The following is a 17556-nucleotide window of genomic DNA, read 5'->3' on the forward strand; positions in this document are numbered from 1 at the left end:
TTTTGTTAAAGATTTTATTTATTTATTTGACAGACAGAGATCACAAGGAGGCAGAGAGGCAGACAGAGAGAGAGGAGGAAGCAGGCTCCCCGCGGAGCAGAGAGCCTGATTGTGGGGCTCGATCCCAGGACCCTGAGATCACGACCTGAGCCGAAGACAGGGGCTTTAACCCACTGAGCCACCCAGACGCCCCAAGTCAGGCTCTTTTTTTAAAACAAAACAAAACAAAACAGCTTTATCGAGATAGAATCCCGTACCGTACAACCCGTCCGTTTCAGGTGTACAATCCCGTGCTTATTAGTGGCCTCGCGGGACAGAGCAGCCGTCCCCACAAGCAGGTGTTAGAGCCCTTTTGTCTACCTGCAGAACAAACCTGGCCCGCTAGCCAGCACCCCTGCCCCCTACACTCTCCCCACCGCATGCCCAGCCACAGGCAGCCACTAAGCTCCTTCTGTCCCTACAGATTCACCTCGCTGGGACATTTTAGGGCACAGTCTTTCGTGTCTAGCTTCTCTCACCCAGCACGGAATGTTCCAGGTCCATCCACGTTTTTGGGTGTATCCGGGCATCTTTGCTCTGTGCACTGGGACTCTTCCATCCCATGGACATGCTACGGTGTATGGCCGGACACTCGAGCTGTGTCCGCATTTCGGCTGCTGCAAACAGTGCCGCTTGGGTCGTGCATGGACGGGTGTCCGCGTGCACCTTGGTGTTCATTTCTCGTGGTTACACGCTAGCAGGGTTGGTGGATGCTGGCAATTGCTGAGTCATGGGGGAACTCGCCGCTTAACGTGTTGAGGACCTGCCAACCGTTTTCCAAAGCAGCTACGCTGTTTCGTTCCCATCCGCGGGGCGGAGGGTTCTGACTTCTCCACCGCCTCGCCACCGCTTACGACTCTCTTTGACCCTAGCCATCCTGGTGGGTGTGAAGTGGAGAGTCTCTCATCGGGGTTCTGAGTCGCATTTCCTACCGATGGATGACGCGGAGCTTCTTCCCATGTGCTCACTGGCCATTCCTCCGTCTGCTTTGGAGAGGTGTCTATGCAGACACTGTGCTCATTTTATATGAGGTTGTTGGTCTTTTTACTGAGTCAGAAGAGTTCTCGTTACATTCAGGTACAGCCTCTCTGCAGACTTATGCCGGGCACGAATCCTCTCCCGCGCTGTGGGTTCTCTTCCCTTCCTTGGTGGTGGTGTTGGCAGCACACAGAAGGTCTCAGTTCTGGCCAAGTCCCGCAGACGGGATGTTCCTTTTTCCGCTTGTGCTTCTGCTTCCGAAGGGCATTTCCTAACGCCCTTTCCAAGGCCACGAAGATGGACCCACGTATTTTCTCCTAAGAAGTTCATGGGTTTAGCTCTGATTCTTACGTCGTGACCCACTGTGACTAAGGTCTGTGTATGCTGCGAGGAAGGGTCCGACTTCCTTTCTTGCGTGCAGCCGTCCAGCTGTGTCGGCGCTGCGTGTTGAAGATCCCTGCTTCCCCCGGCCGTGGCCTTGGCGTCCCTGTGGGAAATCAGTGGACCATAACCGTGAGGGCTTGTTTCCGGACCGTCGGTCCCATCCCAGTGACTGGGATGCGCGTCCTGTGTTAATGCCCTCCATCTGGATGGTGGTATTGTAACGAGTCTTGAATCGTGAAGCACGAGTCCTGTCTTTCTCAAGATTGTTTTAAGTATTCTGGGTCCCTTGCGTTGCCGTATGCATTTTCGGATCAGTTTGTCCGTTTCTGCCCGGCAGCCGGCTGCGGCGGTAGTGGGGATCGTGTGGAATCTGGATCGGTGGAGAGCATTGCCGTCTTAGCCCTAGTCCAGTCTTGACTTTGTAAAGTTCATTTAGGGCTTCTTAGTTTCTTTCAAAAATATTGTCAAGTTTTTAGAGTGTAAGTTTTGCCCTTATTTTGTTAAATTTATTTGCGAGTCTCTACGAGTCCTTTTTGATGGTGTAAGTGGAATCATTCTCTTAATTTCATTTTTGATTGTTAGTGAAATGAAGAACAAAGCAAGAGTTTGTATTTGTCTGTTGTACACTGACCTTGTGTCCTGCCATTCTGTTGAACTATTTTGTTAGTTTTGTTTGTTTGTTTGTTTGTTTTGAACTGTTTTGTTAGTTTTAATAGTTGTTTTGTGGGTTCCTAGGATTTTCTGTATGCAGGATCACGCCACCTTCAAGAGATCGTCTTGCTCCTTCTTTTCCAAGCTCGATGCCTTCTGTTCCTTTTTCTTGCCTCATTGCTGTACTGACTAGAAACTCCAGTATGATGCTGAGTGGAAGTAGCGGAGCAAACAGCTGTCTTGTTTCTGATCTTAGGAGGGACACTTTCAGTCCTTTCCTGTTATAGTATAATGTCGGCTGTAGAATTTTTGTGCATGCTTTTAATCAGGCTGAGGAAGTTCCTTCCTATTCCTGGGTTATTGACTATTTCTATGATGAAAGGTGTTGGATTCTATCAAATACTTTTTTTAAGCATTTATAGGGATGATCATATAGTTTCTGTTTTGTGTTCCCTTTCATCATTTCATCTGGGGACGACCAACCGACATCCCATTCCCGGGAGAAATCCCTCTTCAATGTGGTATGTGTTCCTTTTTACATGTTGTTGGAGTTGGTTCAGTAGTATTTGCTTGAGGGCGTTTTCATGAGGGATATTGGCTTCCTTTTCTTAGGGGCATCTGTGACCAGCTTTGGCATTTGGGTAATGCTGGCCTCGTGGAACAAATTAAGAAGTATTTCCTACTCTTGTATTTTTTATTCGGTGTTAATTCTCCTTTGAATGTTTGATAGAATTCACCAAGGAAGCCATCTGGGGCAGGGATTATCTTTATAGGGAGTTTAAGTTACTAACCCAATCTCTTTTTGTTACGGATCTGTTCAGATTTTCCATTTCTTCTTCGGCGTTCATTACTTGCGTCTTTCTAGGAATCTGTCCATTTCCTGTCTCACATGTTTCGGACAGGTCCGTGTGGTATTCCCTTATAATCTTTTTATTGCTGTAGGGTGGGTAGTGATGTCCCCTCGTTCATTCCTGATTTAGTACTTTGAGTCCTTGCTCTTGTTTTCTTTGTGAGTCTAACTGAAGGTCTGTCAATTTTGCTGATCCTTCCAAAGAACCAACTTTGCTTTTGCTGATTTTCTCAACTTTCCTATTCCCTTTTTTCACTTAATTCCATTCTAGTCTTTATTGTTTGCCCTTCAGCCTGCTTCTTTCCTTTCCGTCCATCTTTCCTTTCCGTCCATCTTTCCTTCACTCTTCTTTTTCCAGTGTCTCCAAGAGGGAAGCCGAGACATCCATTTGAGGATTGCTTTTCCATGGAGGCATTTGCAGCTGTGAGGTCTCTGTGAGCACGGCCCTGACTTCATTCCCTCCCGTTCTATGTGCTGCATTTCCACTGGCATCCTTCCCAACGTATTTTCCAACTCCTCGGGAATGTTTGCTTCGATCCTTTGGTTATTCAGGAGTGTGTGGGTTAATGTCACTTATATGTGATCTCTCCAATTTTCCTCCTACTATTGACTCCTAATGAAATTCCATTGTGTTCCAAGAACATGCTGTTTGTGATCTTAATCCTTTTGAACGTACTGCCTTTTTGATGGCGTATGAGCCACCCTGCAGAGCGTTCCCTGTGCTTGAGAAGAATGGTCATGGTGTGCTCCAGCTGGGAGGGGCAAGGGGGGCCCTAAGAGCAGGTGCGCAGCAGAGGGCTGCAATCCCCTGCGAAGAGCCCATACCCCCCAGAGGAGGCACATCTCAGAGCTCTCACAGCATCCCTCCTCCGTGGAACTTTACAGATCAAGAAGGAGTGTCTGGCCTGCAGAGGGGCTGCTGCTGTGTTCAACATGTCCTACTTCGGGAAGTTCTACCTGGTGGGCTTGGATGCAAGGAAGGCTGCTGACTGGCTGTTCTCTGCTGATGTCAACCGACCCCCGGGTATGACCTCCAAAGGACCATGCTCCTTTCCCACTCCAGTGCCAGGAAGAGCTCCACGGACAGAGCTCTGGGCACCTATGCTGGCTGGCTGAACCTGTCCCCTCTGGGCTCCTCTAGCTCATGGCTCTGCCCCTGAGGCTGGCCCCACACCCCTGCATCTGGACCCCTCTGCCCTCGTTGCCAAGTCCCAGGCCTCAGGCCCCCAGCACCTCCTCCCTCCCCCCTTCTGCCCCTCCTCCCCCTCCCCCCTCCCCCCTCCCCCCTTCGTCTTCACTTTGTTCCAGATACGAGGCAGCAGGCCTGCAGGAAATGTCTCCTAAGCCTGTCACCCCCATAGGAATGCTCTCCCCAGACAGGGTTTCCAGAGTGAAATGAAAATACAGGATGCTCAGAAAAATTTGAGTGTCAAGTAAAGAAGGAACCATGTTTTCCTGTAATACTTGGCATCTTCATGTCCTTTCCTGTTACCTACACTCCACGCACGTGTCTATCCACCTGAAAACTCAACCCATGCCCTCTGTATTAGTGTCCTGGGGCTGCTATAACGAAATACCCCAACTGGTGGCTCTAAATAAGCAAACCATGTTGTCTTACAATCCGGAGGCTAGCAGGTCACGATCAAGGTGGCAGCAAGGCTGTGCTTGCTCTGAGACCATGGGTAGGACCGTCAGCAGCCTCTCCAGCTCCTGGTGGGGCCGATGGTCCTTGGGGTTCCTTGGCTGTGGGTGTGTCCCTGCGGTCTCCGCCTCGATGTCACACAGGCATCTCACTGTGTCTTCCTCCTATAAAGACGCCACCATATGAATCAGGGCCCACCTTAAAGACCATCTTAATGCGATTACATCTGCAAAGCCCTGTTTCCAAATAAGGTCCCATTCACGGGTACTCGGGGTTGGGACATCCACATATCATTTTGGGGAGACACAATTCAGCCCATGACACCGTTTCCCCAGCCAACCAAGCCCCCTATCCACGTACACACGCGCCCCCTGCTTCCGCCTCTAAAGCCCCTGCTGATCCCTGCTGTCTGCCCCCAAGTCCCGCCCAGCGCCCTCCGGCCACTTTCCCTTCCCCCCTCCTCATTCATCCGTCCGTCTAGTCACTTATTCAAAACACAGTGGGAGCCTCAGCTCAGCCAGCTGGGCACCCCGGAGTGACTGAGACAGCACCCCTGCTCCGAGAACCTTCCAGCATGGTTGGTGGGTGGGCTGGGGAGGGTCCAGGTCCCGGCTCAAGGCATTTCGAGAAGAAAGAACCTCCACTCCGGACCCTTCCTCCTCAGGGCATGGCAGCACTGGGGGACCTGCCCTTCCCTCTCTGGCCCGCTGGGTCGTGGCGGCGTCACCGCACGGAGAGGCCTTCTGAGGGCCTCCTGTCACGCAATCATGTAGACTCGGTGTGCCGAGAGGCTGCCCGGCTGAGCGGCTCGCACACCCTGGGTCTTCCTCCCGCCCCCCAGGCTCCACGGTGTACACCTGCATGCTGAACCACAGGGGCGGCACCGAGAGCGACCTGACCGTCAGCCGCCTGGCCCCCAGCTCCCAGGCCTCCGCCCTGGCCCCTGCGTTTGAAGGTGAGCGGTGTCCCGCCGGCGGAGCCGTGCTGGGGTTCGTGGCTGCTGCTGGTGGGCGCACGGGGAGGGCTGCAGTTCCCTGTGGCGCAGCGGGTGCGGCTCGGGAGACGAGAGGTCTGGGTTCGGGCTGAACGTCGGCTTTGTTCCGGCAGCGACGCTGAGCTCTAGGGCTCCGTGGTTCTGTCTTTGAACCTGTCCAGACCGCCGTGTTTCAGAGCAGCCACGCTGTGGGGGTGCTCAGCGCGTCTGCCCGGAACAGAGTGAGCCGGGGGGGGGGGGGGGGGCTGACCTAGAGATGTTAGCACCTTTCTGTCTCTAGCCTCTGTGCGGGGTCGACTTTCATCTGTGCTGAATCCCGACTCAGGCTGGGGCAGGTCCTTGGAAGATAGGCAGTTCAGTCCTCAAGCTGTTACTGGGTGGCCCTCTGCAGTCCCTTCACATTTGCTTGCATGCTCCCAGGGACAGTTAGCTCAGTGCCTGTCTTCCCTGTCTGCAGCCCTGACTGTGGCCCTGAGCCAGACCTGCTTCCCTGCCCTTACCCCCTGCTTCCCGCTGGAGCCGTCTCATCTCCAGTCCCGTGATGGTCTCTGCCAGGGAACAAGAGAGACTGCTGAGGTTCGCAGAGAGTGGGGCGCCCCTCCTCCAGGCGGGAGCCCCGTTGCCACCTCGGTGAATTTGGATTTGCAGCAGAGAAAGGCGTCAACTGTGCAGTTTCCGTGTGGGTGACTGTGCCATCCAGGGCAAGGGTTGGGAGGCTAGAAGTGCTCGGCCCATTCAGAGAAGCCAGCAGCCCCTCGGCTCCAGGCCTGTCTCTGTGTGGCCGACAAAGGCAGGTCATTCTCCGTGGGACTCAGTCAGGTCCCCAGCGTGTGCAAGCACGCTCCAGCCTGGGCACTGGGAGAGGGAGGCAGAGTGAGGAGCAGGCGAGCTTGCGTGGGGCAGGTGCTGGAGTTCAGTGCTAGCTCCTGAGCACTCACCGCAAGCCAGGCACCAAGAGCATAGCCACGAACCCAGCCAGGAATGTTCTGGCCTGCATGGAGTTTGTGTTTCTGGTGGGGAGCAGGGGCGGTGGGACAAGTTTGCCGCTAGCCATGGAGTCCTTCGGGGTGCTGAGGGCGGGTGGGACTCCTGGGCCTCTGGGGTGGCTGCTGGATACAGCATGTCCCCGGGTAGCACTGGCCAGCTGGAGGCTGTGGGCCTGGGTGAGCGCTCTTACGGGGGGGTGGGGGCAGGTAGGGCGTGGGGGGCCCTCCCTCCTGCCCGTGCTGGTGCAGAAATCAGGAATGCAGTGCGCCCTGTGAGAGCGGGTGTGCTTCCTGCGTGAGCTCAGCCCCTTCCTCCCCTGGTGCTCACACAGGCGTTACCCTCGGGAGAGGCCGGGGAGAGGGAGGCCAGCTGGAGCCTCCGGGAGCTCATGGTATGGACAGACCACCTCACGGGCCGACGGGCCAGGGGACCATTAGAACACTGGGACGGCAAAGAGCAGGAGTGTGAAGGCTATGGGAAGGAGCGGAGCCAGGATGAGGAAGGCTTCCCAGAGGAGGTGACGTCTGGCCTGACTGTGTCCCTCTGCTCCAAGCCTCAATTTCACCATCTGGGGCGCGGGGATGTCGCTAGTTCCCTCATCGGGGAGCTGTAGTGAGAGGATGTTGTAAACTGAGCCACCGTCTAAGGGTGCACCCACGATGTGCCCTTTGGGGTGATTCTGGGGGATTCCTGGCCCAGACCTTGCCAGGGCTGGGGGATGGCAGGCTCTGGAGCGGGGGAGGGAGAAGGCGCTGATGCTTCTGCACTCCAGCGCCTCCAGGTTCTCCAGGGAGGGCGGGCAGGAGGGTCGGGTGGAAGTGTGCATGCAAGGGAGGCACGAGGACACCTGCGTCACATCCCGGGAGGCTCTGCATCGTGCTGACGGGCCCGGGGACACGGCCAAACACGAGCAAACGGGTGGCGTGCAGACTTTGTTTTATTTTCAGCCTTAAAAACTGTACCGTTCCTGCCATGAATATGCATGTTTTAGATGGGGGGGGGGGCGGGTAATTATAGCTGTTACATCAGATCACTGTTAAGTCAAGGGGATGTGGTGATTTGCATCCCATCAAGGTTGTGTACAAAGCGGCTGTCAATCCCAAACGTGAGCTCGCCTGATCTTTCCCGTCACAGACGGAACATGTGCTCGCAGGAGGCTTGGCAACAATACCAAAAAATAGAAAATAAAGTCTGTAGCCCCTGGCTCCCCGGCTCGGGCCCGCGCCCCCGGACTCTGTGCTGGCTGACTGCCCTCTTGGCTGTGCCCGCTTGAGGGCAGGGCCTGAGCTGTGCTGACTGTGGCCTCAGGACCAGCGCTTCGGGTCTTTGGTGAGGGACAGTGCCCAGGAAATGCCAGGTCCACCTACGGCCACATCTCTGGCACCGGTGGCCCTAGTAACTCACATCCTTCCGGGAGGGGCCTCGGGTGGCTTCAGAGAGTCACAGGGTATGTCGGGGCTGGGGCAGAGGACATTGTCAGAATCCCAATGTCCTTTAAGAGTCCCCAGCCCAGGGACGGGTTGGGGAGGGCCCTTGGGGGCTGATTTGTCTTTTTGGCTTCTGTCTCCCTCTGTGCTCATCAGTTTTAAGAGAAAAGAGGAACCACAATCAAACCTAACCAGTAGATTTTTTTTATCCTTGGATGCTCTCAACAGTCCTGTGGGGGCCCGTGCGGCTCTGCCCATCTTGCAGATGAGAAAGCAGGCTCAGACAAGTAAGAATTGGAGCCAGCGAGTCACAAAACCGCCCCTGGGCCAGTTTTGTCTGGTGCCAAGACCTGTGTGTTTCCCAAGACAAGATCCTCCTGGGGGTGGGGTAGTGTCCCTGCGAAGTGTCCCCAGAGGGGTAGGTGGCAGGGATGTGAGGAGCAGCCCTTTCTGCCCAGCCCTGTGGTCCAAAGGACGCAAAGGTGCGTGCATCTTTTGGGTATTGTCCTGGCTGGAGGGAGATTGTGGGTTGGGGACAGACGCTGGTCCCCGGGCAGGCCACTGTGGGGAGGGGGCGGTGGTGCAGGGTTGGGTGGGGTACATGGGCCTCCTGGAGCTGGGGGATGTTGGAGCGGAGCCTGAGAAGATGAGTGGCTGAGGTCCTGTGAGGCCCTAGTGAGCAGGGGGCCTGGATGAGGACAGGTCCTGGCCTAAGAGTGGAGCCAAGCGTATCAGAACCAAGGGGTCACCGGGCAGGCTCTGACAGGCTTTAGGACCATCCTAAGGGGCGTGGGAGTGAGGGTGGGGGTGTAGCATCGGGGGCGGGGGCCAGGAGGGGACAGATGCAGCCCTCCAGGCCAGAGATGCTGCAGGCTGGGCAGAGCCACAGCCATGGGCGCAGAGAGAAGAGGCTCGGAGGCGGCTTTGGGACGTGGGGAGGAAGGAGACAACAGGGCTGCGGGTGACCTGGAGCCCGGCCCTTTGCCAAGAAGTACTGCAGCTCTGGTATTCAGGGAGGGCTTCCTGGAGGCGAAGGCCTCTGAGTTGGATCTGGAGGGCAGCGGGTTAGGGGAGCAGAAGAGCACGTGGTACCTGGAGCTCCAAGGTCAGCGGTGTCCCAGGGCCCACCTGGACGGGGCGGGAGGGGGCAGGGGGGACCGCAGCCCCTGCTTCTGCTCCTGCCCCTGTGGGCTTGGAAGGGGAGGGTCCCAGATCCAAGCTTCCGTTGGTGGTCCCCAGTGCAGCCCCAGCAACCTCGCATGCGAGCACCGGATGCCAGCATGTGCTCCCAGAGAGGGCAAGAGGCTGCGCCCCTCATCTCCAGCCTGGGGCCACCAGCGGCACCCTCCTTGGCTCGGGCTAGTGAGGCCCTATGGTGGGGGGTGCCTCCCAGCTGTGGGGGAGCCCCAGGGAAGGGCCAAAGGAGAGCACGTGGGGGGTCTCCGGCCTCCCGAGCCCCCGGCCATCTCCATGGTGTCCGCGAGTTACGCTGGGTCCGGGGCTGGCGCTGGGCCTGCGAGGGCCGATGCCCAGAGCCAACAGTCTCCAGGGCCGAGAGAAGCAGCTGCCACGCAGGACCCCAAGAAGGGGATGCCTCCCGGGGCAGACCCAGCCTGGCTGCCGGCTCTGGGCCTCTCCCTGCGGCCCCTCCCACGGTGGCTGTGTGCACCGGGTCCACAAGGCCAGCTCCAGGCCCGTCCCACTGTGCAGATGTGGAAGCGGCCGGGAGCTCCGGGGTAGCCCGGGCACCACTGCGCCATGGCCGGGGGCCCTGTCGGAATTAATGAGGAAGGAAGGAAAGAGGCTGTCGCGAGGGGAGCTACCGAGAAAGCGGAGATGAAGGAGACCCCACCACCCCCAGGCCCACCTCCCCTGGTTCTTCCTGGAGATGTTGCGGGACCAGCGGGAGCCCACTCGCCCCAGGAGCCGCAGCCCTGCGGATGAGAGTGTACAGGCTCAGAGAGGCTGTGTGATGGGCCCAGGGCCACACAGCTATCCCAGGTCCCAGATCTCCAGGGCAGTGGCTCTCCCAGGATGCTGGGCCGAGGCGGGACGCCCTCCATTCACCCCCTGCCCTGGTGGCAGTGTGGCCCAGGCCATGGACTCAGAACTGGACAGAGTCTGATTTTCTATCATGTGACCTCCATGAACCTCAGTCTCCTTTTCTGAAACTCTGGGGTGGTGGTGAGCATCAGCCTCCTCGGGGGAATCAAGGGGAGATATTTTTAAAAATATTTTATTTATTTATTTAAGAGGGAGAAAGAACACGAGCAGGGCAGAACGAAAGGAGGAAGCAGACCCCCCTGCTGAGCGGGGAGCCTGGTGTGGGGCTCCATCCCACGGTCCTGGGATCATGACCCGAGCCGGAGGCAGAAGCTTAATGGACTGAGCCTCCCAGGCCTCCCGGGAATCAAGGGGATATTGCCTATAGAGCCCAGCCCAGTGCCTGGCCCCAGCAAGTCCTGCCGAGGCCAAGGGGGACCTGGAGACCAGGGGCCAGGGGAGTATGGAGAGAAATGAGAGCCAGAGAGGAAAAGGGACCCCCCCCACGCTGCCCGGCACAGATGGACACACAGACGGAGCAGCCTCCCTGTGGCGGGCTGGCGTTGGGAGCATGTCCCCTTTCCTGGATCGGGAGCCCTTTGAGAAGTGGGTGAAAGCCGCAGACTGTCCCAGGAGAGGGCTGCCTTGGCATGTGCAGCCCTTGGAGCTCCTACACCCTGGCCCCCCCCATCCCTGCCCCCACCCGCCCGCTGAGAAGCCGGGACCCCGGAGAGGGTCCCTGCGCTCTGCCTTGTGCTGTTCACTGCTAAGAAAAGAGTAAATACGTCCTCAGGCCAGAGGCCCCGCTGCGTCGCCCGGTCCTGCCGTCCTGTCCTGAGCCGGTGCTTCTCTTCCAGGGGACGGCTACTACCTGGCAGTGGGCGGGGCCGTGGCGCAGCACAACTGGGCTCACATCCGCACGGTGCTGCAGGACCAGAAGTTCCGGTGCCAGCTCATCGACGGCTCCGAGGACCTGGGTCTGATCAGCATCCAGGGCCCAGCCAGGTGAGGAGCAGGGGGTGCCCAGCCCCGGGACCCAGCCCCCAGTCCCTCCGACTGCATTGTGCGGGCAGAACCACTGCGGGCCCAGAACGGGACGTTCTGGTTCCCTGGACGCTCTGGTGAGCCCAGAGATGCCACACTGGCTAAATCTTCAAGCGCTGGAATTCGGAGAAGCCCTTAATGGGATCGTCAGACTCAACCATACGGTGACTCGGCATCTGGGGGTTCCAGGGTCGCAGAAGGGCCCGTGTGGGTGTTGGGGGGTGTCTGTGGGTCTTTGATGGAGTCTGGGAGTTACGGATGCCATCTTGGAGTGGGCACAGCCAGTCCGGGTCCACCTGCTGCCGGGGCTGGGAATAGTACGGCGCGGAGGCTATTGCCCCCGGGCCCAGATGCCTGCGCCATCACTTCCGGTGAGGAGGACCGCCGATGGGCACCCCGGTCATTCCTTCGTGATGTTGCCGAGCGGCCTGCCCACCCATGAGGCGTCAGAGCCTGTGACGTCCTCAGCTGCGGGCTGTGTGTGGAGCCACAGAGGGGGCCAGAGCAAAGGGGCACCTGAGCAGCTGTGCCCTCCGGAGAGATCCCCCCAGCTGGGCTTCTGGGAAGGGACTCGGGGGCAGGGGACCCGTGGGAAAGAACCATCGTGTTAACCACCACCAAGCGCGCCTGTGATTCACCAAGCCCTGCACTGACCCCTCCTGAAGCCACCGATAACAGCCCTGGGAGGCGGTTCTAATTGTTCTTGTCCTTTTGGGGGAAGAAAGAGGCACAGAGAGGTAGAGCTCTTTGCCCAGGGTGGCGCAGCTAGTAAGTTTCAGGGCGGCCTGGCATGGGCTCTCCCAGGCTGTCAGACAGCTGCGGACCCTGAGCACTGGCCCTTCCTGAGGAGTCACAGGACCCTCTGCACCTGGCTCACGTGTTCGATCACTGACCCCACGGCCCAGGTGCACATAGGTGTGGGAGAGACGCCTCGTGAGCGGTGGACCCCGCCGGACAGAGAGGTGCAGGGGAGGCCCACATCAAAGGAAGGATGTATTCCCTAAAGTGCTGGGAACAGCGGGCCCCCGAGAGGAAGCGTGGGTCGGGGACTGCACGCTCAGACCCTGCCGCGGGGTCCGTTTTCCCGGTGCCTTAGGGCTGACCAAGCCAGCACCTCCCTGGCTGGGTCCTGGGCAGGCCAACCTCCCCTCCCAAGCTGTGTTGTAGCTGTTTTTATGTGGGCCTTGCTCAGGGGCGCCTGGCGGACAGGCAGGACCTTCTTGCTGGTCAAATGTATAGAATCTGAGCCGGTCGCGTACTTTAAAGGTGATTGGCTTCTGTCCAGTGTTTGACCAGCATCCGCCAAGGGAACGTTTGGGCAAAGCCCTGGAGGGAATGAGGGATCAGCCTTTGGAGTTCTCTGGAGGGGCGGGGTTCTAGGCAGAGGAAACAGCAGGTGCAAAGGCCCTGTGGCAGGGGTGTGCCCATGCATGTAGGGAAAAGCAGTGGGACCGGCTGGAGCAGTGGTTGGAGGTGCGCTCGGAGAGCAGAGGAGCTGAGAGCCTGTAGGTCCAGTGGCTTTCTCTCTGAGTGGGGGCACTGAGCAGAGCAGTGGGGGGACTGGGCTCCAACAGAGTCTCACTGCCGGGCTGGGGAGGAGGCCAGCAGCTGCGTGAGGAGCTGCAAGGGCCGGAGAAGCCAGGAATTGGAGGAGGGAGCATCGAGCAGTGTCCAGGGGACCCGTGGGCCCACGTGGGATGAGGACCAGAACTGACCGCTGGGTTTGGCAGCGTGATGCTTCCAGAGGGCTCGAGGGGGCTGCAGGGTGGCTGGGGGCGGAGCATGTGCAGCCGGGAAGGGAGGAGAGGAAACTGGAGGCCCCGTGGGGGACAGGGCTGGGGGTCCTGGCCCGTCCCCAGGGAAACCTCCACACCCTTACCGCTGAGCCGGCAGCCCGCAGTGGGCTATTTTTAGTGTGGGGGAGGCGGGGAGGCAGGGGAGGGAGGGTGTGGGCAGCCAGATCAAGACAGGGCCCCGGGGGGACGGGTCAGCCTCCTCTGCTTCATTAGAAGCAGCTCCAGGCGGACGCCGGTGACAGCCGCGTCCTTCCCCGGTAGCTCCTCCGCTCCCCGCTCCGAGCATCTTCTCCTCCTCCAAGAGCGCCTCGTTCCCGCACGAGTATCTGCTTTGCTGGCTCCACCAGTGGGGCTAGACCTTTGGAGTTGTCAGCCCCCGGCCACGGGCCGTGCTGAGTGACCTGCTGTCCCGAAGAACTCTCTGGAACATTCTATAATTGGGTGGTCCAGGACCGTAGCCACTAAGCCGTTGGTGGCCCCTCAGCCCTTGACGTGTGTGGCCAGACTGAATATTTAATTTTGATTCGGTTAAACTCAAGTGACCACGTGTGGCTGGTGGAGAACGTGCAGAAGCGATTGGCCCCTGTCCCGGTGGCTCACTGATGCTCCCGAGGGCCCGGGGAGGAGGCCACACGGTCCCCGTGGAGGACAGGCTGAGGGTGAGGGCGAGCGAGGGGGGGTCGGGACTCGACCCGGCGTCTCTGGCCATCGCTGCCTGCCTGCGGGAGGGACAGCCTCCTGGGCCCCAGCCTGCCTTCCGCAGACCTGTGTGCCCGCCCCGTCCGTAGATCGGTGCCCCGAGCTGCCCCCAGCGCTGCCGCTGAGCTCCTTCAAGCCCTCAGCCCGGGCGGCAGCTCCAGCCTCCTGCTCCTGCAGGGACACAGGCTGGGAAGACGCCGGCCGTCCCTGGGGCTGCAGAGAGGACGTGCTCCTGGAAGCCTGGGGACGGGCTCTCCGGGGGCGGCACCACGTGGGTGCCGGGGGCGTGTGTTACATAAGCACAGGCAGCCTGCAGCACACTGGGCACCTCGGGCCGGTGTGGGTGGGCAGCTCCAGCACCGTGGGGGTGGCATTGGGGTGGGGAGCCCTCCGAGTGGCGCTACCCTGCAGCCCCAGCACTCGCCGCTACCCCCCTGCGGGGCTGTCTCCTGCCAATGGGGAGCCCGCCCCGGGGTGCAGAACTGGGCTGTTGTCAATCAGTTCTATTTACCATGTGCCTGTCTGCGCCGGGCACGTTGGGAGAGGAGCCCCGTTGTCACAGAGAGCCTGGTTTCAGGGAGGAGGGGGCAGGTACAACCCCTGTGGGAGGTGCCCTGTTGGGAAATGTGTCCGAGCTTCACAGACCTAGACTCAGGGAGTCAGGGAGGGCTTCCTAGAGGAGGTGACAGCTGAGCCCAGACCTGGATGGTGCACCAAGGAGTGAACGAAGGCCCGGGGGGAGGCCAGGGGGCGGGTGCCCAGGAAGTGAGGGTTTCCCTGGGTGCGGAGGGCTCCGGGCCCAGCGAGGTCTCAGGTGCCCTGTTAAGTGTGAGAGCGGGGCTCTGCGGTGGCAGGTGGCGGAGGTGAGGAGGGCAACCTCCGCCCTCAGGGAGCTCACAAACCAGCCTCCTGCCCGTTGTTCCTGTGGCCGTTCGATGGCGGGGTTGCTGCCCCAGGAGCGCGTGTCGAGCTGCTTCCCGCGCAGGCTGGGCTCACCTCCCCCGTCACTGTTCCTGGCTTTTTGAACGGACTCTATCTTTGGCTCGTGTTCATCTTGGTGTGCTTTTATGAAGACCCTGTCTGCCATTCGTCTGCCTTACTAACGAGCACAGGGACTCGACCTGGTCACTGCAGTATCCCCAGCATCTTCCTGGCCCAGGGCCCACGCGCAGGAGTGCTCAGCAAGTGTTTGTTGACTGACGAATCAACCAACTTTGTTCTTGCTCACAGCCGGGCCATTCTGCAGGAGGTACTGGATGCAGACCTGAGCAACGAGGCTTTTCCGTTTTCCACCCACAAGCTGGTGAGAGCCGCCGGGCACCTGGTAGGTACCACTTGGCTGCTTTCTCCTGGGCTGTGGGCGGCGGCCGTGTGCCTGGGGCTTAGACGTGGGAGCCGGTCTAAGCCTCTGCTCCCCGCTGTGAGATGGGGACCAGACATTCCTGCCCACAAGCTGTTCGGCGCTCAGAGGGGTGATGGATCCAAGCCAGACCCCCGCCACCCCCCCCGGGGGGCTCTGCCCAGTGCCTGGCACCTGCCGGTGGGCTCACTCCCAGGCTCCTGCCAGGAAACACAGCCTCTGCCTTGCCACCTACACGGCTGCCCCTCCTCGGAGGCACAGGGCATGGCCTCTCGGGTCAGGGTGGTGTGTCTTCTCTCTGTCACGTCAGAAACGACAGGGCTGGGGACAACACAGCTCTCCCCGAGGAGACGCCTGTCCTTCCCCAGTGTCGTCCTACCCCTGCCCGCCCCGCACTGTGGTGTGGGGGAGGTGGGGAGCAGCTCTCCAGGCACGGGGGGCGCAACCCCTGCCCCAGCCCCCAGAGAGCCCAGGTCCTGGGGCCCAAGGCTCTGGAATGGTGGGTGATGTCAGGCTCCCTTGGACCGGGCTCTGGCTGGAAGCTTCCTCGGAGACCAGGGGCCAGGCTGGGGTCAGCTCGAGGTCAGCCCGTCGCTTCCCTCCACATCCTTGTTGGAAGTTCAGTGGCTGGTTTCCGATCTGACACCCCACGGCACACGCGGGCCCGCATCGTCTCTCCAACGACAGGAAGTTTCCATGACCGCGTTTCTCAGCCTCACCATTGTGCGTCTCTGGGAAGATCTTCTACATTGGAGGCCGTCCCGGGAGCTGTACGGTGTCCGGCCCGTGCCTGGCCTCCCCTGATTCAATGCCAGGAGCACCCCCGGCTGTGACAACCAAAAATGTGTCCAGACATTCGGGAGTGTCCCCAGGGGGCAGGCTCACTGGAGGGGAGGGGCCGGTCTGGGATGGCCCCACGTGGCGGTCAGGCTGGCGGCGCTCGTGGCCGGGGCTCGCACCGAGGCCCTGCAGCCGCTCCGATGTCGGAGACGGAGCCCAGAGAGGGCGGTGGACAGCCCTCGGCCCTTGGCTGTCAGATAGGAAAGCACGCCGCCACGTGTCCGTAAAACGGACGTGCCCGCTGGGGGCGGGTGGGCGGACAGCTGGGCTGGGGGCGCCTCTCCTCGTCCCCTTCTCTGCGTTCGTCAGGGGTGGGTGGGGACAGTACCAAGGAATGTTGGTGAGGAGTGGGACCCTGGCCCGCAGAGGGGCTGGGGTTCCAGGCCCAGCTTGGGTCCTATGAGCAAATAAGCAGCGTGCACTGGTGTTGGCGAGGGGCTGCTGGAGAGGGTGGGGGCCGAGGCCGCCCTGCAGAGCTGGGGAGCACTGACCAGGCTCTGTTCCTGCCTTCTCAGGAGTGAGCTCAGGGACAGGAAGCTGGGGGGGGGGCTGGTGTCTCCGTCTTGTTTCCTGCCTCTTTGGTGCAGAGCTGCCTGCCAGGACCAGAGGGGGTGGGTGTTTCGAGAAAGCAGCCCAGTGCGACCCCAGGCCCTGGCTGGCCTCCTGCAGGCTCTGACTGCAGCTGTGCCGTGAGCCCCCGTGGGGCCTGGGTTCTGGCTTGCGGAAGCGTGATGGGGAGCTAAGAGGCTTGGCGTCCACTCTGCTCGGCCTGCCTGGCTTAGGGGCAGTGGGAGAGAGAACCTAGGAGCACGTCCCTTCCCGGCCCAGGCCGCTCCAAGAGAGGCACCAGGGCCGGGACTGGTTCCTGGCCAGTGGGCTGCAGCTGCCTCCTGCCCCGGGGGCTGGCCCTTGGCAGCCCCGGCCACCTCCCGAGGCCCGGCCCGTGGCTGTCTGTCTGCACCTTGGCCAGCCGGGCCTGGGAGCCAGGCTGAGTCAGATCTGGGACCGAGGGGAAGCGAGACCAGGCTGCAGGACGAACCCCTCCCTGGGGTAACAGGAGGCCCAGACTCGAGGGGAGGGTGCCCGGGGATGCCCGGTCGGGGTGCAGGACACCCACGGGGCTGCTTCTCCTCACTGTCTCCTCTGAACAGGCCTTCCTGGCTTTGTCAAACGTATTTTATTACTTTGTGAACAAACGTTTGTTTTCCAACCAACAGTGTGCCGTGTGGTGGCGAAGAGGGCAGGGGGCCTGGAGGCAGAGCTGACGTTTGCACGAGCCCTTTGGGGGTGACCCTTGACCTCTCTGAGCCTCCCCCTCCCGCCCCGTGCTGGCTCACCGGCAGGCGCATGGGCAGGACCCACGCACGGGGAGGGCCGGTGCACGGGATGCCGGGGTCTGGCTGGAGAGAGGGTGGGCATCGGTGTTTCGCTGCGGACACGGGGAACGTTTGTAAGCCGGGAGCAGGGAGAAGGAAGCGCCTGTCCCTCTGCAGGCCCCAGCCGAGCCCGGGCAAGCGGCTTCGTGTTCCTCACGGAACCTTCTTTCCCCGGCCTCGTCCGCGAGGTCTAAGACAGCAGCAGGACCGCCCACGTATGGGTTGCACACTCCGCTTTATCCCGACGGTGGTTGTAAGAGGTTTTTTGTTTTTTGTTTTTTTAAGATTTTGTTTATTCACTGGAGCAAGCGTAAGAGAACGGGAGCGGGGGAGGAGCAGAGGGCGAGGGAGACGCAGACGCCCCGCGGAGCAGGGCGCCCGATGCGGGACTCGGTTCCGGGACTCCGGGGTGGTGAGCGGAGCCGAAGGCAGACGCTTCGCCGACT

General features: G+C 60.1%; 1 protein-coding gene across 4 annotated transcripts in view; it reads left to right on the top strand.

Moving 5' to 3' along the window:
* The window catches only part of SARDH (sarcosine dehydrogenase), a 59472-nt gene that overhangs the window by 27692 nt on the left and 14224 nt on the right, over positions 1 to 17556 (top strand). For 3 of the 4 annotated variants that reach the window (XM_059410391.1, XM_059410392.1, XM_059410393.1), the window contains exons 15-18: positions 3788 to 3926; positions 5386 to 5499; positions 10853 to 11000; positions 14765 to 14858. In XM_059410391.1, coding sequence (XP_059266374.1) covers positions 3788 to 3926; positions 5386 to 5499; positions 10853 to 11000; positions 14765 to 14858 — 495 coding nt within the window. Of the gene's footprint in view, positions 1 to 3787; positions 3927 to 5385; positions 5500 to 10852; positions 11001 to 14764; positions 14859 to 16951; positions 17015 to 17556 lie in introns of those variants that run through there. The other variant, XM_059410394.1, reaches the window with a different exon arrangement.

Source organism: Mustela nigripes, chromosome 9 (genome assembly GCF_022355385.1).
Source record: "Mustela nigripes isolate SB6536 chromosome 9, MUSNIG.SB6536, whole genome shotgun sequence".
Lineage (NCBI taxonomy): Eukaryota > Metazoa > Chordata > Mammalia > Carnivora > Mustelidae > Mustela > Mustela nigripes.